This window comes from Prionailurus viverrinus, chromosome B2, assembly GCF_022837055.1.
Source record: "Prionailurus viverrinus isolate Anna chromosome B2, UM_Priviv_1.0, whole genome shotgun sequence".
NCBI lineage: Eukaryota > Metazoa > Chordata > Mammalia > Carnivora > Felidae > Prionailurus > Prionailurus viverrinus.
Window position 1 is genome coordinate 89,939,018 of NC_062565.1, and position 19,627 is coordinate 89,958,644.

The following is a 19,627-nucleotide window of genomic DNA, read 5'->3' on the forward strand; positions in this document are numbered from 1 at the left end:
GACTGCGCCTGCGCAGCCGACCTCCCCGCCGGCAGGGGCGTGGCCTCGTGCGCCCGCCCCACAGCAGGGCGGGTTCCAGGCCGCGCTTCTGGCGGTCAGGCATCGGGAGTGGGGCGTGGACAGGGCGGGGTCGGCTCGCGTCGCGCCTGCGTTCTCTAACTCTGCAGAGTGCTACAGGCCAGGCTAATCTTAGAATAATAGCAACTGGCTCCTTGTTGCGTCCCGAGTGTCCGGGAGTGCGCCCCTCAGGCCTTCCCCGAGTCGGGGACTTAGGTCCCACTTGTTGCTGAGGGCCTAACGGGATAACCTCCGTCTTCCCTCCATCACCCTCTTCTGTACGATAAAGTCACATCTAACATTTGTCATATGTTATCTTGCATTTTTTCATTATTTTTGGCTTACCTGTCGTTACTTACTACACAGAAATTTTCTTGACCTACACCTATACTTCTCCGAAGCTCGATTATCCGTTAAAGTGGTCTGGACGTTGCATCTGTTTAGTTAAAAGTAGTTGGTTTGAAAATATTTTGTCCGAATGATAATGCAAACATCAACACTAGTTATGGGTAAGCTCTACAAGCTTTGTAATCTCCCACAACTCTTCAGCCAGGAGACAGGTGTGGCCTTAGGGATAGAACCTTGGATTAAGTGTCAAAAGATACCAGAGATAAGCCGAAAAATTTTTGATTTTCCCTTAAAAACGCTCATTCATTTCTTACGAAATAGCATTATTTCTATGTAAAGAACTTGGCAAGGAAAGTTACTAGATGTTTTACATTGTATGTATGGAAACCTCTCATTCAACAAATATAACTATAAATCTGCCCGTTACTGTGCTAGGTATAGGGATACATAATCATGTTTTGGAATAGGGGAAAAAATATTCTTTAGGGAATATTTGCTTTAGAGAAAAAAAATATTCCTCAAGTAAGAATAGGTCGTATTGTAGTGTAATTGTGAAGTCAAAATTGTCTACACTCAAACATTTTTATTTATTTTAACTTCATATTTAAAACAGAACATGGAGGAAAAGATATGCAAACTTGAGCAAATCTAATTTCCATATCACACTGCACTGCAGTAAATGGGATTTTTAAAAATGTATCATATACTGGAATCCAATTTACAGTTTAAAAGGGGGGGGGGAGTGAATTAGAACAAGAAATTTAGGAATTATGCAAACACTGTAATTTTTCTCGGAAATGACAAAATTCCAAAGCTATCTTGATTTCTAACAGTCTATGTTCTATTTTACAACTTGATTTTTTTCACTTGACAGTATGTCTTGGGCATAACCCCACATTAGCCTCATTCTTTTGACTGCTTGCTAACAACTCCCGTGAATGGATGTGTCATTTTATCCCCAGATTCCTGTTAATGTACCTTTATCTTTGCCTACTTGTGCAAATATCTTCAGTAAACTGTTAGCAGTGGAAATGCTGAGTCAACAGATACTCATTTTAAGTTTTGATAGAAACTCTTTCCAAAAAAGTCGCATGAAAAACAATACATTTCCTAATTCTTCATTTGATTTGTCAAATATGTGGAGGCTTGATGTGGACTTAGAAAGAAATGGGGGAAATCCCCTCCTTTCCAAATGCCTTTCACTTGCATTATGCCAAGAAATAAAATGAGTTGAGAATTAATGATTCATATCAACTCAGCAGAACCAACTATTTTTTTCTCCCTTTCATCCCACTTTAAGCCTTCCTAACTCTGAAAGAAGAGCTTGGACACTTGTCCAAGGAATAATGATCAAGACTCTTTTGACAAGACTTTTTGCTATAAGAACTCTTAAATAAACTAAATTTGGCACTGTGCTGGTATTGGAGGAGCTATTCATCTTTTCAGAAAAAAAATCCTGCAGAAAAATATTTCTCAAATAATTAGTCATAAACATTGGAAAAAGAATTGTTTAGTAATATGTGCTCTTGCAAAAGCATAAATCAAATTGGATGTGATTTATTGAAACCAAGTACATTGTTTCATTGTTTCCATACCTGTGTTCACACTACCTTTGGTTTATGAAGTATTCAGGACAGCTTAGGAATGTCATGGGGAGTGGGTGAATCTATGATATATAATGACATCTTAGTTCAAAGTTAGTCCACAATATAGATTATATAGAAACTATGTCTAAACTCCAAATGATTTGGAAAAACATAATTGTATGTGATGGCACTGGTGTAGAAATTTGAAGTGCTTTTATTAATTATTAAATTGTTGAAACTGAATAATTTTAAAGTGCTTAATGAAATTATTCTTAGATACTTTAGTAATACTATTTAGAAATTAATTTTTTAATTTTCCATTGTAAATTAATTTGCAGTTAAGTATAGCTTTCATTATGTTTGGGAATCAAATTGAGAATAAATTAAAAATGAGGTAATGAACCAAGTTGACAATAAATTTAAAAACACGGTCATAATAGGGGCCCCTGGGTGGCTCAGTAGGTTAGGTGTCTGACTTTGGCTCCGATCATCATCTCATAGTTCATGAGTTTGAGCCCCACATCCAGCTCTGTGCTGACAGCTCGGAGCCTGGAACCTGCTTCAGATTCTATGTCTCCCTCTCTCTCTGCCCCTCCCCTGCTCACCCTCTCTCTCTCAAAAATGAATAAATGTTAAAAAAAAATTTTTTTAAACACAGTGATGATAAATTCTATGTGGGAAGATGCATAACACCCCCTGCCCCCAAAGGTGTTCTAGTTCCTAGAACCTGTGATCATGTTACCTCACAAGGCAAGAGGACTTTGCAAATGTGATTAAATTGAGGATCTTGAGATAGGGAAATTATCCTGGATCATCTGAGTAAACCCAAAATCATCACAAACGTCTTTTAAAAAAGGGTAAGAGGAAGAATAATGGATGTGACAACACAAGCAGAGTCAGAGTTAGAGATTTGAAGATGCTAACCAGCTGGCTTTGAAGATGGGGAAGGGATGCATGCAGCTTCTAGTGGATGAAAAAGGCAAGAAAAGAAATTCTCCCCAAGAGCCTTTGGAAGCAACACAGGTTTGTGGACACCTCAGTTTTAGCCAAGTAAGAGTACTGACATACAGAACTGTACACAAATTTATATTGTTTGAAGCCAGTAAATTTGTGGTAATTCGTTACAGTGGCAACTGAAAACACATATTACATATTAGTTGGACCTACCTCTGGCAAAGCTATCGTCAAATACAAATATCAAAGTTGTAGAGGAAAGATGACAGCATGCGATTATCTTAATATTGACATCAGTTGAACCGGCTATTGGATTTAAGAGCAATTCTTAGGAAAGCATCCATGTAGTTTAAATTAATCTGCAAGAATCTGGATATAAAGTAAGTTGGAAATTTTTACTTTAAATCTTTAAATTTTATCTTTGGTGTATTTTCTACTTTCCACTTTTAAACGTTGTCTCTCCTTTAAAAAAATAATAATCAAGGGACGCCTGGGTGGCTCAGTCGGTTAAACCTCCGACTTGGGCTCAGGTCATGATCTCACGGCTTGGGTGAGCTCTGTGCTGACAGCTCAGAGCCTGGAACCTGCTTGGGATTCTGTGTCTCCCTCTCTCTCTCTCTCTCTCTGCCCCTCCTCTGCTCACAGTTGCTCTCTCTCTCTCAAAAATAAATAAATATTTTTAAAAGGTTTAAAAAATAAAAAAGTAAAAAGTAATCATCAAAACAAACAAACAAACAAAAGCCCAGCTCTCAGTTTCTTGAGTTAGGGCCCGGTTCCCTCAGCGATCACTTCCCGTGGCTCTCCTCGGCTCGGCCAGCGCCTGGCGGAGGGGGGCGCTCAAGAGCCCGGCGCGGTCGCCGGGAGGACCAGTGGGGGAGAAGCCGGAGGAGGAAGTGATCCGGAGCCCGGTGGGCGCGAGCGGGAGATGGTGGTGCCGGGGCCGCTGCTCGGGAGTGCACGCCGTGCGATCCTCGGGTCGGCGCAGTCTGTGCTCTGGGGTGAGCTCTGTGGTCCATGGGGAAAGGGACAGCGCCTAACCTCGGGCCCCGGGGGAGGAATGGCATTGGTGGGGGTGCTCGCTTCTTGAAGGAAGCACCCCCTGCTAGTTCTCGTTCCTTCAGATTCCGGGCTACTTGGGTCTGGGGCTGCTCTTGGGGGACGCAGGGAGGGAGGTCAGCGTTACTCCAGGAAGCTTGCGTGGGGAGGCATTTTGGAAGATACTGGTGTTTGAGCAATGAAGGTCAGTGCGCGGCTCAGAGGAGCGAGCGAGGCCCGCTTCTGCCCCAGACAAACTAACCACGAGCCCAGCTTTGCGAGTTACACTTGTTACCCACTAGAAGCCGCGCCCATTGCTTGAATTAGAACGCGTTAGAGCCATTAAGGTACCACCAGGACAGAACAAGCCGGAGAAACGAAGGTGGTTATGGAGGTGTTGGGTGTACTCCTCAAAGCCGACTTCCTGTCCTTCAGCACAAACTTTTATTTGTGGACACAGCTACGGAGACTGTGGCATAACCCTGTGTCCCCAGTTCTTCCTCCCAGTTATTCCACTTTAACTGTTGGTATGTCCTCAGTAGCTTAAAATGTGCTTTTCTATGCAAATGTTTTATTTATTGAGCACCTACTAAGGCAGGCCTCCTGCGAGGGATATCGCCTCTTCAGTTCACTTCATTTTGTGGAGAGACAGACACAAGTAAACACCATATACAACCCGGTGAGACTGCAACGGCAAAAGCCATGATTCTACCCGAGTTGGAGAAGGTGTTACAGAAAAGGTGCCTTTTCGTCTAAAATTGTAGTAATACATAATGATATTCTCATTGTTTTCAAACAGACACAGCACCATGTAAGTTCTTCTTTGTGCACCCTCCCATATTCCATTCTCCTCTGCAAGTGAGGCTTGGTACACATCCTTCTAAATAAACACTTTCCTGTAAGCCTACATAAATGTACACCTAAAAATACTACATATGTAATACACAGGTGTTGCTCTTTTTTAATTTATGTCCCAGAACTCCTCTTCCTGCAATCTCACTCCCCAGGAATAGTTTAGTATTTTCTTCCAGATGCTTTTCTGGACGTTTATAAAACACAAGTATATGTATACAGATGTCAAAGGGGGAAGCTTTTTCATTTAACAGTATGGACATCTAAGTCACCGTTTCCTTGTAAGTGCTGCATGATAGGCTTCATAATTTAACCATTTCCTGAATGAACATTTAGGTTTCTTCCGATTTCAGGATGTGTTTCTAATCTTCCTTCCTTTTTTTTTTTTTTTTTAATGTTTATTTATTTTGAGAGAGAGGAGGAGAGAGGCTCTGCGCTGACGGGGCTCTGTCCCATGAATTCTGAGATCATGACCTGAGCCAAAATCAAAAGTGGGATGCTTAACCAACTGAGCCACCCAGGTGTCCCGTGTTTCTAATCTTTCAACCAAGACTTTCCCAAGAGAATGCTGTCAATCCTTCTTAATGATTTGAGGCTGCTAATATGAGTGCTTGTCACTTAATCAGTGACCCCCATTACACTGAAAATGACTTTTGTCTCCTACGTTTCCATGAGATCAAAAACTTGCTGGCTACCTTTATTCTCTGAAGCCATCCCCTCCAGTATTATTCTGGTGGTTTTATTGTTCTTTTCTTCCTTTTTGTTTCTGTTTAGACTCAGGTTTGAAGCAGGATCCCAAATGGGACCTACTAAGTCATGTGTACTGCCACTGAGTACTGGGCTAACACACCTTTGTGGTGGCACAAAGTGAGTGAACTTTCACCTACACAGTCTTGCCCTATCTATTCCCAGGGTGCTGACCTCTGGAAGATTCTAAGTAGCTTTCCTGGTAATAGCCAGGTTGCATAAACGCCTTTACTTGGTATCCTAGTCCTTGGGCTACAAAGAACAACAGAAAACACGGAGGTGCCCTAGTTAATACGAATCAGCTGCCAGCAGCAGATGTCTTAAATAAGGAGGGAGTTTGAGGAAGGTGACAGCTGAGAGGACTTGGCTCGCTGGCCTATTTAAGGGGGAAATACTGTGATAGAGGAGTAAAAGGTTGAAAAGACAAGTAACTTTAAGAAGCTGAAAGTCAGTACCTAGGGTGTTCCCCTTTCCTGTTAAAATCACTTCATGAAATAAAATGCATTGCCTTACCAGAAATTTCCATTGTACCATTTTACTCACTAGGATGGTTGTTCACTTGCTTTCAGCATTTTGCTGTGAGTGGTTCAAAAAACTGAAAATATTTATTAAAGTGATTACATTAGAAGTTATAAAATGTTCACACTAAATCCAAATACCCATTTGAAAAGGAAGCACACCAGATGTTCTTTCTAATGTTTTCTCTCTAAAGTAACAATCATCATTTCTTTCTTGGTTGCATGTTGTCTGTATTGTCCATTGCACAGTCCCTAGAAAAAATTGTCAATATTCAACAGATATTGACATTGGTTTTCTAAGGTGTCAAGATCCAGAAGAATATAGGTGAACTAGGGAATTTATTTTATGGCTGTGGCAAGAATGAATTGCTATTATTATGATTGTTATTATTAAGCAAAAGCTCTTATGTTTCCTTCTTTTTTAAAAGTTTATTTATTTATTAGAGAGAACAAATGGGGGAGGGGCAGAGAGAGGGAGAGACAGAGTCCCAAGCAGGCTCTTTGCTTGAACCCATGAACCATGATGGGAGATCATGGCCTGAGCCAAGATTGAGTCAGATGCTTAACCAACTGAGCCACCTAGGTTCCCCTTTTATGTTTCAAATAGTTATATTTTTCACATCAAAACTTTATTTGGAATTATAAAAAGACTGCCAAACTTAATTAGAAAGTAAGGGGTAATCGTAGACTTTTTTTTTTTTTTTTTTTTTTTTTTTTTGGCAGGGGTGGGGGATACAGAGAGAGAGAGAGAGAGAGAGAGAGAAGTAGGGAGAGAATCCCAAGTACTGTCCACACAGAACCTGATTTAGGGCTCAATCCCACAAACTATGAGATCATGACCTGAGCTGAAATGAATAGCCAGACACTTAACTGACTAAGCAGCCAGGTGCCCCAGTGGTAGACTGTTTCTTTTCTTCCTTTGTTTTTGTTTTTTTAAATGTTTGTTTAGTTTTAAGAGAGAGACAGAGCACAAGCAGGGAAGAGGCAGAGAGAGAGGGAGACACAGAATCCAAAGCAGACTCCAGGCTCTGAGCTGTCAGCACAGAGCCCGATGCAGGGCTCAAACCCACATACTAAAAGATCACGATCTGAGCCAAAGTCAGATACTTAACCAACTGAGCCACCTAGGTGCCCCAGTGGTAGACTCTTTCTGAGTGAAATTTATTATTTTAAAGTATAACATATAGTACACAACCATGCTACACTATAACATAGAAAAGGTAAATTTATGAAAAAAATTATGAATTTATAAATTTAGAACCCAAATCATGGATATGATTTCTTTTTTTTAAATGTTTATTTATTAAAGTTTATTTATTTTGAGAGAGACAGAGAGCAGAGCGGGGGGGGGGGGAGGGGGGGCAGAGAAAGAGGTAGAGAGAAGAGAGAGTCCCCAAGCGGGCTCCACTCTGTTAGTGCAGAGCCCGATGTGGGGCTGAACTCACGAAACTGTGAGATCATGACCTGAGCTGACCACTTAACTGAATGAGCCACCCAGATGCCCCTATGTATATTTTTTCTATGTATAATTTCTTTATTTTATTAAAAACAATTTTTTTATGTTTATTTTTGAGAGACAGACAGAGTGTGAGTGGGAGAGAGGCAGAGAGAGAGGGAGACACGGAATCTGAAGCAGGCTCCAGGCTCCAGGCTCTGAGCTGTCAGCACAGACAGCCCGACACGGGGCTCAAACTCGCAAACTGAGAGATCATGACCTGAGCCGAAGTCGGACACTTAACCAGTTGAGCCACCCAGGCACTCCTATATATAATTTCTTTAACCATATAATTAAATCACATTAAGCTAATTGAAATTAAATAATTTAATGAATAATTCTAGAATTTAGAGATGTAAAGAAATAACTAAATTTCTTAAGCTTTTTATTTGGAAAAAAAAAAAAAAGCTCATTCCTATAGGTTTCTCCTTACTAAAAAGACCTGACAATTGTATTATAAAAACTAACTTCTAAACATGTATACAGTATGAATTAGACCATTCTGAATTTTACTAGATCCTCAATTGGTATAGTGTAATATGATGTGATTTTAAATATTTTTAGGGCATCATATTTCAAACTGAAATTTGGGTTGGCAGGTTGTTTGTTTGTTTTTTTTTTTTTTTTTGAGCTGTAAGCGTTTGAAAAACAGCAGATGCAGAGAGAGGCCTTCTCTGAACTCCCCTTACCTGTCTTTCAAAAGGAACTCAATTGTCGCAAGTCCTCTCCCCAGGAGTTTCATCAACCAGGGAAGATTGACTCATCACAGGAAAGGAGACTAGAACTCAACAGCACACCCAGGCAAGCATTATCACAAACTGTCTTACCTCCAATCTATTCTTCTAAGGGTCCATTCATCTTCCCTAAAAATCATTTACTTCCCCCTAAGAGGCCTACATTCCCTGTCCCTTTTCCCTATTAAGATGAGAATTCTTATTTTTTAATTAAAAAAATAATTTTTTAAATGTTTACCTTTTTTACCTGTGCCCATTTCTCTCTCCACCGCACCCCCCCCCCTCCACCATTCCCTGCCTCAGGCGACCACCAATCTGTTCTCTATCTATGAGCTTGGGTTTTGAGGGTTTTTTGTTTCCACGTATGAGATCACATGGTATTTGTTTATCTGTCACTGTCTGACTTAGTTAGTGTGTATCCTCAAGGTCCATCCATGTTGTCTCAAATGGCAAGAGTTCATTATTTTCTATGGCTGAATAATATTCCTGTGTGTGTGTGTGCGCGCGCGCGCCACAGTTTCTTTATTCATTTATCCATCAGTGGACACTTAGGTTGTTTCTATAGTTTGGCTGTTGGAAATAATGCTGTAATGAACATGGGGTGCAGATATCTTTACAAGGTAGCATCTTCATTTTCTTCAGATAAATACCCAGAAGTGGAATTGCTGGATCATATAGTAGCTCTATTTTTTATTTTTCTGAGGAAAGTCCATACTCTTTTCCAATTGACATTCCCACCAACAGTGCACAAGGGTTCCCTTTTCTCCACATCCTCTCCAACACTTATTTCTTGTCTTTTTGATAATAGCCATTCTAACAGGAGTGAGGTGATATCTCATTATGGTTTCAATTTGCATTTCCCTGATGATTAATGATGTTGAGCATCTTTTCATGTGTCTGTTGGCCATCTGTATGCCTTCTCTGGAAGAATGTTCAGATCTTCTATTCATTGTGTTTTTGTATATCATATATCGAACTATAGTATAAATCATATGTATATAATGTGTTTCTATTAGTACTTCTAAGATATTACTTTTTAGGTTGAAATTTAAATTTACATGTAAGAAATAAGGGAATAGCCTGCTTAAAATTTCTTCCTGATGTCTAGCTAGTTGCTGTACGTATTTATTGAATAAAATTTCCCCATTAATCTGAAATATCACTGTTACCAAATACTGAATTCTTACAGATGGTATACTGTATGTCTCCTTCAAGACTTAGACCTTTAAACCTTTTCCTATGCCAGTGTATACTATTTAAACCAATTTTGGGGCACCTGGGTAGCTCAGTCGGTTAAGCATCTGACTTCGGCTCAGGTCATGATCTCACGGTTCGTTGGGCTCTGTGCTGACAGCTCAGAGCCTGGAGCCTGCTTTGAATTTTGTGTCTCCTCCTCTCTCTGCCCCTCCCCTGCTCACAATCATTCTCTCTCTCTCTCTCTCTCTCTCAAAAATAAATAATAAAATATGTAATTTATATATCTTTATAATATATGCAATGTTTAAAACAACATTTGAAGCATTATTATTTACCTTTCTTATAAGTGGTCATTTTGTTGTGTAAAATGATTATTAAAATTTTGTTTTTATTTATTGAAAAAATCTTTTGGGTTTTCTTTCATGTTTAAAAAAAAACCAGTTTGGAACTATAGAAAAGTTGCAAAAGTAGAACAGAGTTCCCTTCATTCTTCAACTTCCCCTAATGTAAGCATCTTACGTGATACGATTATTGAAATCAGGAAAGGAATACTGACATAATACTATTAACTAATCCACAGACCTTATTTCACCAGTTTTGGGGCACCTGGATGGCTCAGTCCAACTCTTGATTTTGACTCAGGTAAAAAACTAACAGTTTGTGGGTTTGAGCCCCACATTGGGCTCCATGCTGATAGTGCAGAGCCTACTTGGATTCTCCCTCTCGCTCTCCCTCTGCCCCTCTCAACTCACATTCTCTCTCACTCTCTCAAAATAAATTTTAAATTTCACCAGTTTCCCCACTGATGCCTTTTGTAGTCCAGATCCAATCCAGAATTCTACATTGTATTACATTGTCATGACTCCTTAGTTGGCTTCAGTTGGCTGACAGTTCCCCCACTCTTTGTTTTCATAACTTTGATACTTTTTAAGAGTACTAGTTACTTTGTAGATTGAATTTGTCTGAGATGGTCTTCTGATTTGATTCAGGGTGTGCATTTTTGGCAAAAATACTAAGGAAGTGATGTTGTGCTGTTCTTCGAGCAACCTTAGAGACTGCATGCTGTCAATATTTATCACTAATGATCTTTGAATAATTGGTTAAAGTGGCATCTTTTAGGTGTCTCCTTTTGTAATTAGTATCTCCTGGAGGAGATACTATCCTGTTTCTCATACTTTCACCCCCTAACTCTAGCATCTATCAATGACTCTTGCTGAAATAATTACTGGGGTGTTAACCTAATGGTGACTTTCTCTGTCATTCATTCTACATTTATCAATTGAAATAATCCCTTCTCCCCAATTATTTATTCAATTATATACTTATATCACTATGGACCCATAGATTTATTTTATGAGTTATTACTCAGTACCATATTATGTTACCAATTATTTTTTGTTTTTATTTAAGTAATCTTTACACCCAACATGGGGCTTGAACAAGAGTCACGTGCTTTTCTGAGCCAGCCAGACACCCTATCAATTATTTAACAGAAACAGTGCCTTTAAGTACTTACAAGTGTAATTTCAAATGTAACGTCCCCACATCTAACATATGGCTTGTTATTTTCACTTGTAAGGGGAAATTAAATTTTTCTTCACATTGTATTTTTGGATTATGGTTGACTTACAAACTATTTGCACAATTCTGTTACCAAATGCTGAATGTGTATTTACAAGCTCTACCTAATTAAGGGCTTGGAGAGAGTAGAATATGGAGCCGGCACAAGGCCAGCCATTAAGCATGGAGGGCAAGAGGGTATGGCTACATCCTGTGGCTCCATCAGGCTGTGTGCAAAATACACTGAACGCAAAATTCAGCGAAGGAGAAACATCAACCATCGTTAGCTGACTGGAACCAGGGGGAAAATTTCCTTTGAACTGCTTTCCAGGTATTAATAGCAACGTTACTTTGAAGGTGCCTAAATTATTTTATTCTTTCCAGGTTTGAAGTCAATAAAAGGAAGCTGCCACAATTTTTGTACTGCTGTTTTCAAAGATGTCACTTACAAGGAACTTAAAAGTCTCTTGAATTCCAGACAAATTACGTTAATTGATGTTAGAGAGAGATGGGAAATTGTTGAGTATGGGAAAATTCCCGGGTCTGTCAATATACCATGTAAGTGACCTGTTGATACCATGTAAGTTGATTCATTACAAAAGTATATATAGATTCGGTAATTTACCGTATCTAAAATTTAACTGAAATTCTTAACATTTTCTTCCAGTGGATGAGGTAGGTGAAGCTCTACAGATGAACCCAAAAGACTTCAAAGAGAAGTACAATGAAGTAAAACCATCCAAATCTGACAGCCTAGTGTTTTCTTGTTTAGCCGGAGTGAGAAGCAAGAAGGCTGTGGACACAGCAGTATCTCTGGGCTTTAACAGGTACATAGATGGAGTATAAAAATGTATTCAAGAATGTGTACTGCGATGTTTCATATGTATGACGTTTTTACTGGTCTACTGAAAAAATTTTTATAATCACTGTGTTAGCGGTAGCAGGATAGTGACTAAGAGCCTCTGTATTTTCATCCTACTCAGAAGTCTTTTAAATAGTTTTAAAGTCTAGAGTAGTCCTTGTATCTCTAAATCTCTAAAGTTCTTATCGGCTTTGTGTTTATAAAGCAGGAGAAAATGTTTACAGCATTAACTTTGCTATGTGTTTTCAGTGTTCAACATTATGCTGGAGGATGGAAGGAATGGGCGACTTATGAATTTTCAGAAAAGAAAAAAGGAAATTGAATTCTGGAATACAAGCTGGCTCTTTCCTTTTGTACATGCAGCACAGGATAGTAGAATGAACAAAATAATAATCTAGTCCTGGCATCACTGGTTAATGGGAAGGGGATTTTGTGTAAGTCAATTCTGTGTTGAATCTTTTTCTTAACTGTAAACTGTAAATTGAGAATGCCTTGCCTATTTCCTTGAGGATTGAAATAATGTATGTAACTTGCCATAGAAACATAAGGGTTGGATTCTAAAAAAAATAAATAAAATAAATAAAAAAAATGTTTATTTATGAGAGAGGGAGGGAGAGAGAGCATGAGCAGGGGGCGGGGTTGCAGAGAGAGAGGGAGACATAGAATCTGAAGCAAGCTCCAGGCTCTGAGCTGTCAGCACAGAGCCTGACGTGGGGCTCAAACCCACGAGCTGTGAGATCATGACCTGAGCTGAAGTCAGACGCTTAACTGACTGAGCCACCCAGGTGCCCCTGGTATCCTAGAAATTAATTTGTAAATAGTTTAGTGAACTAGTTTAGTTTACTATAGTACAATACTACTCTCAAAGCCCAAGTTACTTGTAGTACCTAATCATAATGTAGGACCATTTGTGTTAGCATGGCTTCTATTCATTAAAGAGTCTATGAGCTAGACAAGTTTTTTTTTTTTTATGATTACAACATATTTTAGTTTGTAAATTTTCCCATTTTAGAAAATTCATAAAATTGTCTTAATATGATATACAAAATTTCTGATAGATAAACCTTTCACTCATGATGAATAGTTACTGAATATTGAATAATATAAAGCAGCTAGTAAGCATTTCTTGAACACCTTTTCTTGGTTGAGACCCTATGCTAAATATTCCAAATGCTAAAAAGATAATAAAATAGATGCGATTCTTCTCTGAAGATGTTTGATTTCTAGCAGAGGTCTATAAAAGTAAAAACAAACAAACAAACAGACTTTGTCTTAAAACACCAAGAATCTGAGCTCTAGAAAAGTAGGTAAAATATGAATAATGAAAATACATTAACACCCCCCAAAGACTTACGGCAATGTTGTAACCAGTATGGTAGCAATATAACTTGCGACTTAAATTAATTAATATGACCTATAAAAATAGAAATCATAGCGATTGCTTCTGTAGAGGGAAGATTAACTGGAAAAAGCAAGGAGGGAAATTTCTAGGATGATGGAAACGATTTATATCTTGATTGAAGTGTTGGTACATGGAGTAATACATTTATCAAAACTCATTGAACACTTGAAAACATATATTTTCTGTAATTATATCTCAATTAAAAATAATGAAAATATGAAAAAAATTTAAATGTAAATAACTGTTACTAGCATGAATATATGCCTTTGGAATGTCAACTCCTATGTTTGTTAGTGCACTAGTGGTAAAACAACTTTGTGCTTTCTTCCATCTGTGCCTCTTCAGACCCAAATATGTTCAGTCTCATTTATGTAGTCATTGAGGTCATGTAAGGCCTAGGAAGCAACTATAAGGACTTGGTTTGATATTATTAAGCCATTGGAAAATCTGGGGTAGGAATGATGTGACCACCTCGAACTTCTATTTCTGATAATGTCAGTCTATTTCTAGCAGGAACTAGAAGAGGTGGAAAATAAACACACACACAGGCACGTTCCAATATTGGTTCATCCTCTATAGCTTTCCTTTTCCCTGGAGTATAGCTCTTCAAAGCCTCACTGCTTTAGTAGTTCCTTCATGCCTTTAAACAAATCTTATTTATTGATCTATATAAACAAATATTACTAGGACAAACATATGAAGGTGGGAAGATTTGAAGAGAGAGAATCTCTCGGAGAGAAGGGAAACTGTGGTTGAAGTACGGGGCCCATCCAGGAATAAGAACCTGGGTAAAGACCCTGGGTAAATACACCAGATGTTTAGTTGGAACCCCTGGGAAACTATACCTTAAGAGTAAAGGTGAACCAGAAATTGTCCAACCCTCATAAAAATGCAAGACCAGCTTCGAATCCACTAAGTCACTGAATGAATTAAGGTGATCTTAGGAGCCTACCAGAAGTAAATCCCCTCTTAGAGAAAGACATCATTAGCTAGCTAGAGCAAAGGGTTGGCAGCAATGAATTTTTTAGGTTTGTGGGCCATAAGGTCTTTGTTGCAACTGTTCAACTCTGCTACTGTAGCACAAAGCAACCACAGACAACACATAAAGGAATGAGTGTGGCTGTATCCTAACAAAACTATGGCCACTTAGGCTCAAATTTTCTATTTCATGTGTTGCCAAATATTCTTCTTTTCATTATTTTCAACGACTTAAAAATATGGCAAACATTCTTAGCTCAATGGCCAGACAAAACTAGATGGCAGGTGAGATTTGGCACATGAAACATAGTTTATAGACCACTGAGCCAGTGCCATAAATATTCTCTACATTTCTTTATATTCAATGTTCGGAATTCTATAACATTTATTTTTTTTTCCAACGTTTTATTTATTTTTGGGACAGAGAGAGACAGAGCATGAACAGGGGAGGGTCAGAGAGAGAGGGAGACACAGAATCGGAAACAGGCTCCAGGCTCTGAGCCATCAGCCCAGAGCCCGACGCGGGGCTCGAACTCACGGACCGCGAGATCGTGACCTGGCTGAAGTCGGACGCTTAACCGACTGAGCCACCCAGGTGCCCCTATAACATTTATTAGAAATGGCAGTAAATAATACTCTGGTTTCTCTTCAGATCGCATAAATCTTTCGCCTTTTACTAAAGAAATGGCAGTAAATAGGACCTCACAATTGAAAAATAAAAAAAATTAAAAACAAATCTACATATAATTGACATGTTGGCATTTTCAGACAGACTTTAAATTGTTTTCAATGTTATTTTTGAGAGAGAGAGAGAGCAGAGGAGAGGCAGACACAGGATCTGAAGTAGACTCCAGGCTCTGAGCTGTCAGCCCAGGGCCCCATGTGGGGCTCGAACCCATGAACTGTGAAATCATGACCTGAGCCGAAGTCAGATGCTTAACCAACTGAGCCACCTGGGCACCCCCTGTCCCTAGACTTTAAAATACCTATGCTTTGTATTTTCAATAACTTAGATGACAAAAATTATTAATGGAAGTAATAAGTAGTTGGAAACTACAAAAAAGTATCAAACAGAAATTCTAGAATTTAAGAATAACTGAAATTAAAAACCCAGTAGATGGGCTTAACAGATTAGACACAGCTGATGAGGATTAATAAAAATAAAAAAAAAAAAACATTAAAACAAAGGCAAAGAAAAAGAAGTGTATTCCTCATATCTTGGATACCTAAACAAAGATAAAGGACTCAGGGAAGAATGTCTCCCTATGAGTGACTTAGGGAGTAAATGAATTATAAATGATTCTGGTGACAAATTAATAAAATGTACAAAGTAAATTGAGCAAATTACAACGAAGGCATTACTAACCTTTCAGAAAGCCCAAAATATTCTAAAAGAAATGTAACCATAGTACACTACAGAACACATTACACATATATACTTGATATACACTGAGTATGAATTTAACAAAAATTACACAATTAAATTGGGAAGACAATGGGAGTAGAAGTCTTAATGTAGAACCAGGTTGGTGAGGAAGTGGAAGCAAGAGAATAGACGGAGGTGTGTGAGAAAGTGAAATCTTCATTTTCCATAGGAAAGTTAGGAAGTTAATAGATAATTTTAATATTGGGAAAAAAATCAAAATAAAAAGCTGGAGGGTAAACATAGGAAGCAGTAAGGTAATTAAGAACATGGTGGGGGGGGGGGGCATCGGGCAGCTACCCAGGTTTTAAGAATTAGAACCTGGGGCACCTGGGTGGCTCAGTAGGTTAAGCACCAGACTTTGGCTTAAGTCATGATCTCATGGTTCACAGGTTCGAGCCCCACATTGGGCTCTCTGCTGTCAGCACAGAGCCCACTTTGGATCCTCTGCCCCCCACCCCTCTGCCCCTTCCCCAATTGTGTATGCTCTCTCTCTCTCAAAAAAAAAAAAAAAAAGAGAGAGAGAGAGAACCTAATCTGGGGTGCTTGGGTAGCTCAGTTGGTTAAGCATCCAACTCTTGCTTTCAGCTCGTGAATTTGAGCCCTGCATCAGGCTCTGCACTAACAGTGTGGGGGCTACTTGGGATTCTCTCTCTCTCTCTCTCTCTCTCTCAAAATAAATAAACATTTTTAAAATTAAAAATAAAATAATTAGAACCTAATCCAAGCTCTTGTCACTCTTGACCTGTGACATTTCTCATCTCTACAATAATTGTTCTGAGAATTAAATGACTTCATCATGTAGAAACCCAAGAACATTCTTGTCACCTAAGTGCCCAATAAAAGCTATAAGCTTGTTACTTGTAAATGTGGAAGTTAACACAACAGCAAAGAAATAACTAAAAGTTGCTCTGGGGGGCAGGAATGCTCAAGCAGTAGGGAGAATGGGTCAGGAGTCTTAACATTTCCCTTGTCTTACAGTGCACAGTCCAACAGAATTAAAGCCATTATGTGATTTTGAATTGTCTTACATTTTAAAAAGAGGTGAATTTAATTTTAATTGTGTTTTATTTGGTCCTGTCATTTAAAATGTTAGATATTTTACATTCTTTTGTATTATGTATTGAATCTAACATGTATTTTTACATTTACAGCACATCTCAGTTCTGACTAGCCACATATTCAGTGTTCAACAGCCACATGTAGCTAGTGGCTGTCACACTGGACAGTGCAGCCTACAGCTCTTTTTTTAACAACTTATCATCAGTAGGTGATAAGTCACAGAAAGCAACAACCAGCCATGATATGCTGTCTGTGGAAGACACCTTTAACAGTAGTCTACCCTCTCGAAAAAAAATTTTTTTGAACTTAATCAAGCCTTTACATTCAACTGCCAATTTATAGAAAATACAGAAAAAGGAGCATGTTAAATGGCACTTCAAAGATACATTTAGTAAGATCCATATGGTGGGAAACCCTCAGTAGATAACCAAACCAAAAAGGGGAATTTAAAAAATAAGACAAGAGGAATCCATGAATTTTAAAAGACTTAAAGGATTTATCAATCATTTGCAATGTCTAGTGCTGATCCTGACCAGAATTATTTATTTTTCATGGTATTTGTAACTGAAAATATGAACAATGAATATTTGGTAGTACAATATTATTTTAACTAATTCTCTAGGCATAAAATTTTTTTCTAAGAGCCATTATCTTTAGGAATACACACTGAAATAATTATAGAGGAAATATGGTATCTTGCATTTGCTTCAAAATAATATGCATGTTGTGGGAAGTTGACGCAAATTTAGGTGAAATGAAATTGGCCATGAACTGGTCATTATTGAAACTGGGTAATAAATACATGGAGGTTCATTACAGAATTTTATTTACTCTTGTATATGTTGCTTTAAATTTTCTATAATAAGAGGGTGAAAACAAAACAAGTCATATGTACTAACTTTCAAAATAAAAATTTTAAAAGAATATAGGTAGGCTTAAAAAAAAACTTAAGTCAGTGGTTGTGATATATAATCACTACGCTCTTCCAACTCAAACCCAACCTTAATTCCTTCAGACCTGAGGAGAGCATTTTTCCTTATTTCTTATTCTGCCCGTAAGCCCGTAAGCCCTACGTTTATCATTGGTACTGACTTTACAGTCCCACTTTACCACTTTACCCCAACTTATCTGATCCTCTCCACAAGGAAGCAAAACTCTACAGTCTAAGAGCCATTTGAATTACCCACTTGACAAACTATAGAAGACTTTAAAACTTGTCTAAAGGAAGAAGGACACTTGGAAAACATAGGCAGATTCAAAATGATAAATTCAAGACATTAGTCATATAACTGGAGAACATTACTTTTATTCTTGAAGTTTCATACTAGGAAGTCAACACTTAATTTAATAATCCATTGTTCACAATTGATTTATAAAAAAACTTAATCCTTAAATTGTACATCAGTATCCTATGACTTCAAATTTCATCACTCTCCTTCAAATCTGAAGAAAATGATTAAGTTCCACAGACAGCACAGTCCCACTGACATAACAATTTGTCCAAGTCCTACACTCATGAGAATTAAGAATGGCCAGTATCAAACTGGCCTGAAACCTGATTGTGTTCCTGGCTCAGGATACCTGTAGTAAATTTGTAAATCCACACTAAGACACAAAAATAAACTAGGGAGTGTATGTCATATAAAAACTTTTCACAGTAGAGTAAAAATTAACATTAAAATGTTACCAAATTTCAACCATATCATGGTGTTTTATCCAATTAACTTTCAAAATGCCTGATTAACTGTGAATCAAATGCAAATAAGGTCATGTAGGATTTTTTTTTTTTTAAGTTTGCCCAGCATTTCAAAATGGTTATGGAATTAATATAACTTTTAAAATGTCAAAGTATGCTATACATATTGCACTTTTCTGCTAGGCTGGGCTAGTATCTTCCATGGCAAGATACTAAAACTACGAATAAAATACACTTTTAAATCAATAGGTACTTGATTAATTTCCCTGAAATTATCAATATCGTTACCAAAATCTTCCAGGATTTTGTAAGATTTGATTCCTTAAATACAGTTTTAAAGTTTAACTTAAGGAGGGAAAAAAACCCTCATATATTTGACTTTTTATGTCTTTTTTTTGGTCCTTCAATGACCAAAGAGAATTTTAGACAAATTATGCTTCATGTTTCCTGGCTTAATAAAAAGCTATAATTTCTATTATCCAAATTAAGAAAAATTATACTAATCAAAAGTTATTAATTTTGAAATGTCTATGTATGTCTGTCTGTAGGTCCCCTTAGAACCTTTCCAAACTTTTATAATCAAGAGATTTCAATCAATTATGTACTAGAATCAAATCAGGTAAGGTAAAACTTATTTTGCAAAAATAAAATCACTTCCCAATATGCTTGACAGAAACAAGCTATTCATTTTCATTTGTGTTCCATTGAAGACATAACTGAAATCTGTCCAATGGTTTATTTCCAACTGGTCCACTACGGAATTCTTCGGAATGTTTTAAGATTGGCTGTAGCTAGAGTTCTGACTTCCATTTGGACCCTGCTCTCCTTCACTGTTCAAGTGGGGAAGAAAGAGATTTTATACCAATTAAAAGACTCATTTTCAACACCCTGATAAGCCAACTAATTTTTAAAGTTAGTTACTCTATGGTAAAACTCTACAAAACAAAGACACTCCTGATTGTCTGACACAGATTGCAAAATTAAAATACAGAAGACTAACATTTGGTTTTATGTTTTTATTCTTCCATAACTTGGTGCCCTCACACATTACAAGTATTCTGGAAGTTAGCGTCCACATAGATTCAAAACATTTAAATAAGGGTATGGGATTTCACTGTCAT

The 19,627-nt window shown here is 37.9% G+C and overlaps 2 protein-coding genes across 3 annotated transcripts in view; one reads left to right on the plus strand and one right to left on the minus strand.

The window, feature by feature from the left end:
* The first annotated feature begins 2,930 nt into the window (after window positions 1-2,930).
* TSTD3 (thiosulfate sulfurtransferase like domain containing 3) lies at window positions 2,931-12,570 on the plus strand. The gene is made up of 5 exons (XM_047860372.1): window positions 2,931-3,014; window positions 3,712-3,943; window positions 11,468-11,641; window positions 11,751-11,910; window positions 12,195-12,570. The coding sequence occupies exons 1-5, from the start codon at window positions 2,931-2,933 to the stop codon at window positions 12,265-12,267; spliced, it is 723 nt and encodes a 240-aa protein (XP_047716328.1). The 3' UTR covers window positions 12,268-12,570.
* Window positions 12,571-18,096: 5,526 nt separating this feature from the next.
* Window positions 18,097-19,627, minus strand: part of CCNC (cyclin C) — a 29,358-nt gene continuing 27,827 nt past the window's right edge. For both annotated transcript variants that reach the window (XM_047858238.1, XM_047858239.1), the window contains one exon: window positions 18,097-19,336. In XM_047858238.1, coding sequence (XP_047714194.1) covers window positions 19,282-19,336 — 55 coding nt within the window. In that variant the 3' untranslated portion in view covers window positions 18,097-19,281. The remainder of the gene's footprint in view (window positions 19,337-19,627) is intronic.

Coding starts and splice junctions, on each gene's coding strand:
- TSTD3 (XM_047860372.1), top strand. CDS start 2,931: ATGGGGAAGGGATGCATGCAGCTTCTAGTGGATGAAAAAGGCAAGAAA. Junction 3,015..3,711: donor AGCCTTTGGAAGCAACACAG/GTTTGTGGACAC, acceptor TTCTTGAGTTAG/GGCCCGGTTCCCTCAGCGAT. Junction 3,944..11,467: donor GGCGCAGTCTGTGCTCTGGG/GTGAGCTCTGTG, acceptor TATTCTTTCCAG/GTTTGAAGTCAATAAAAGGA.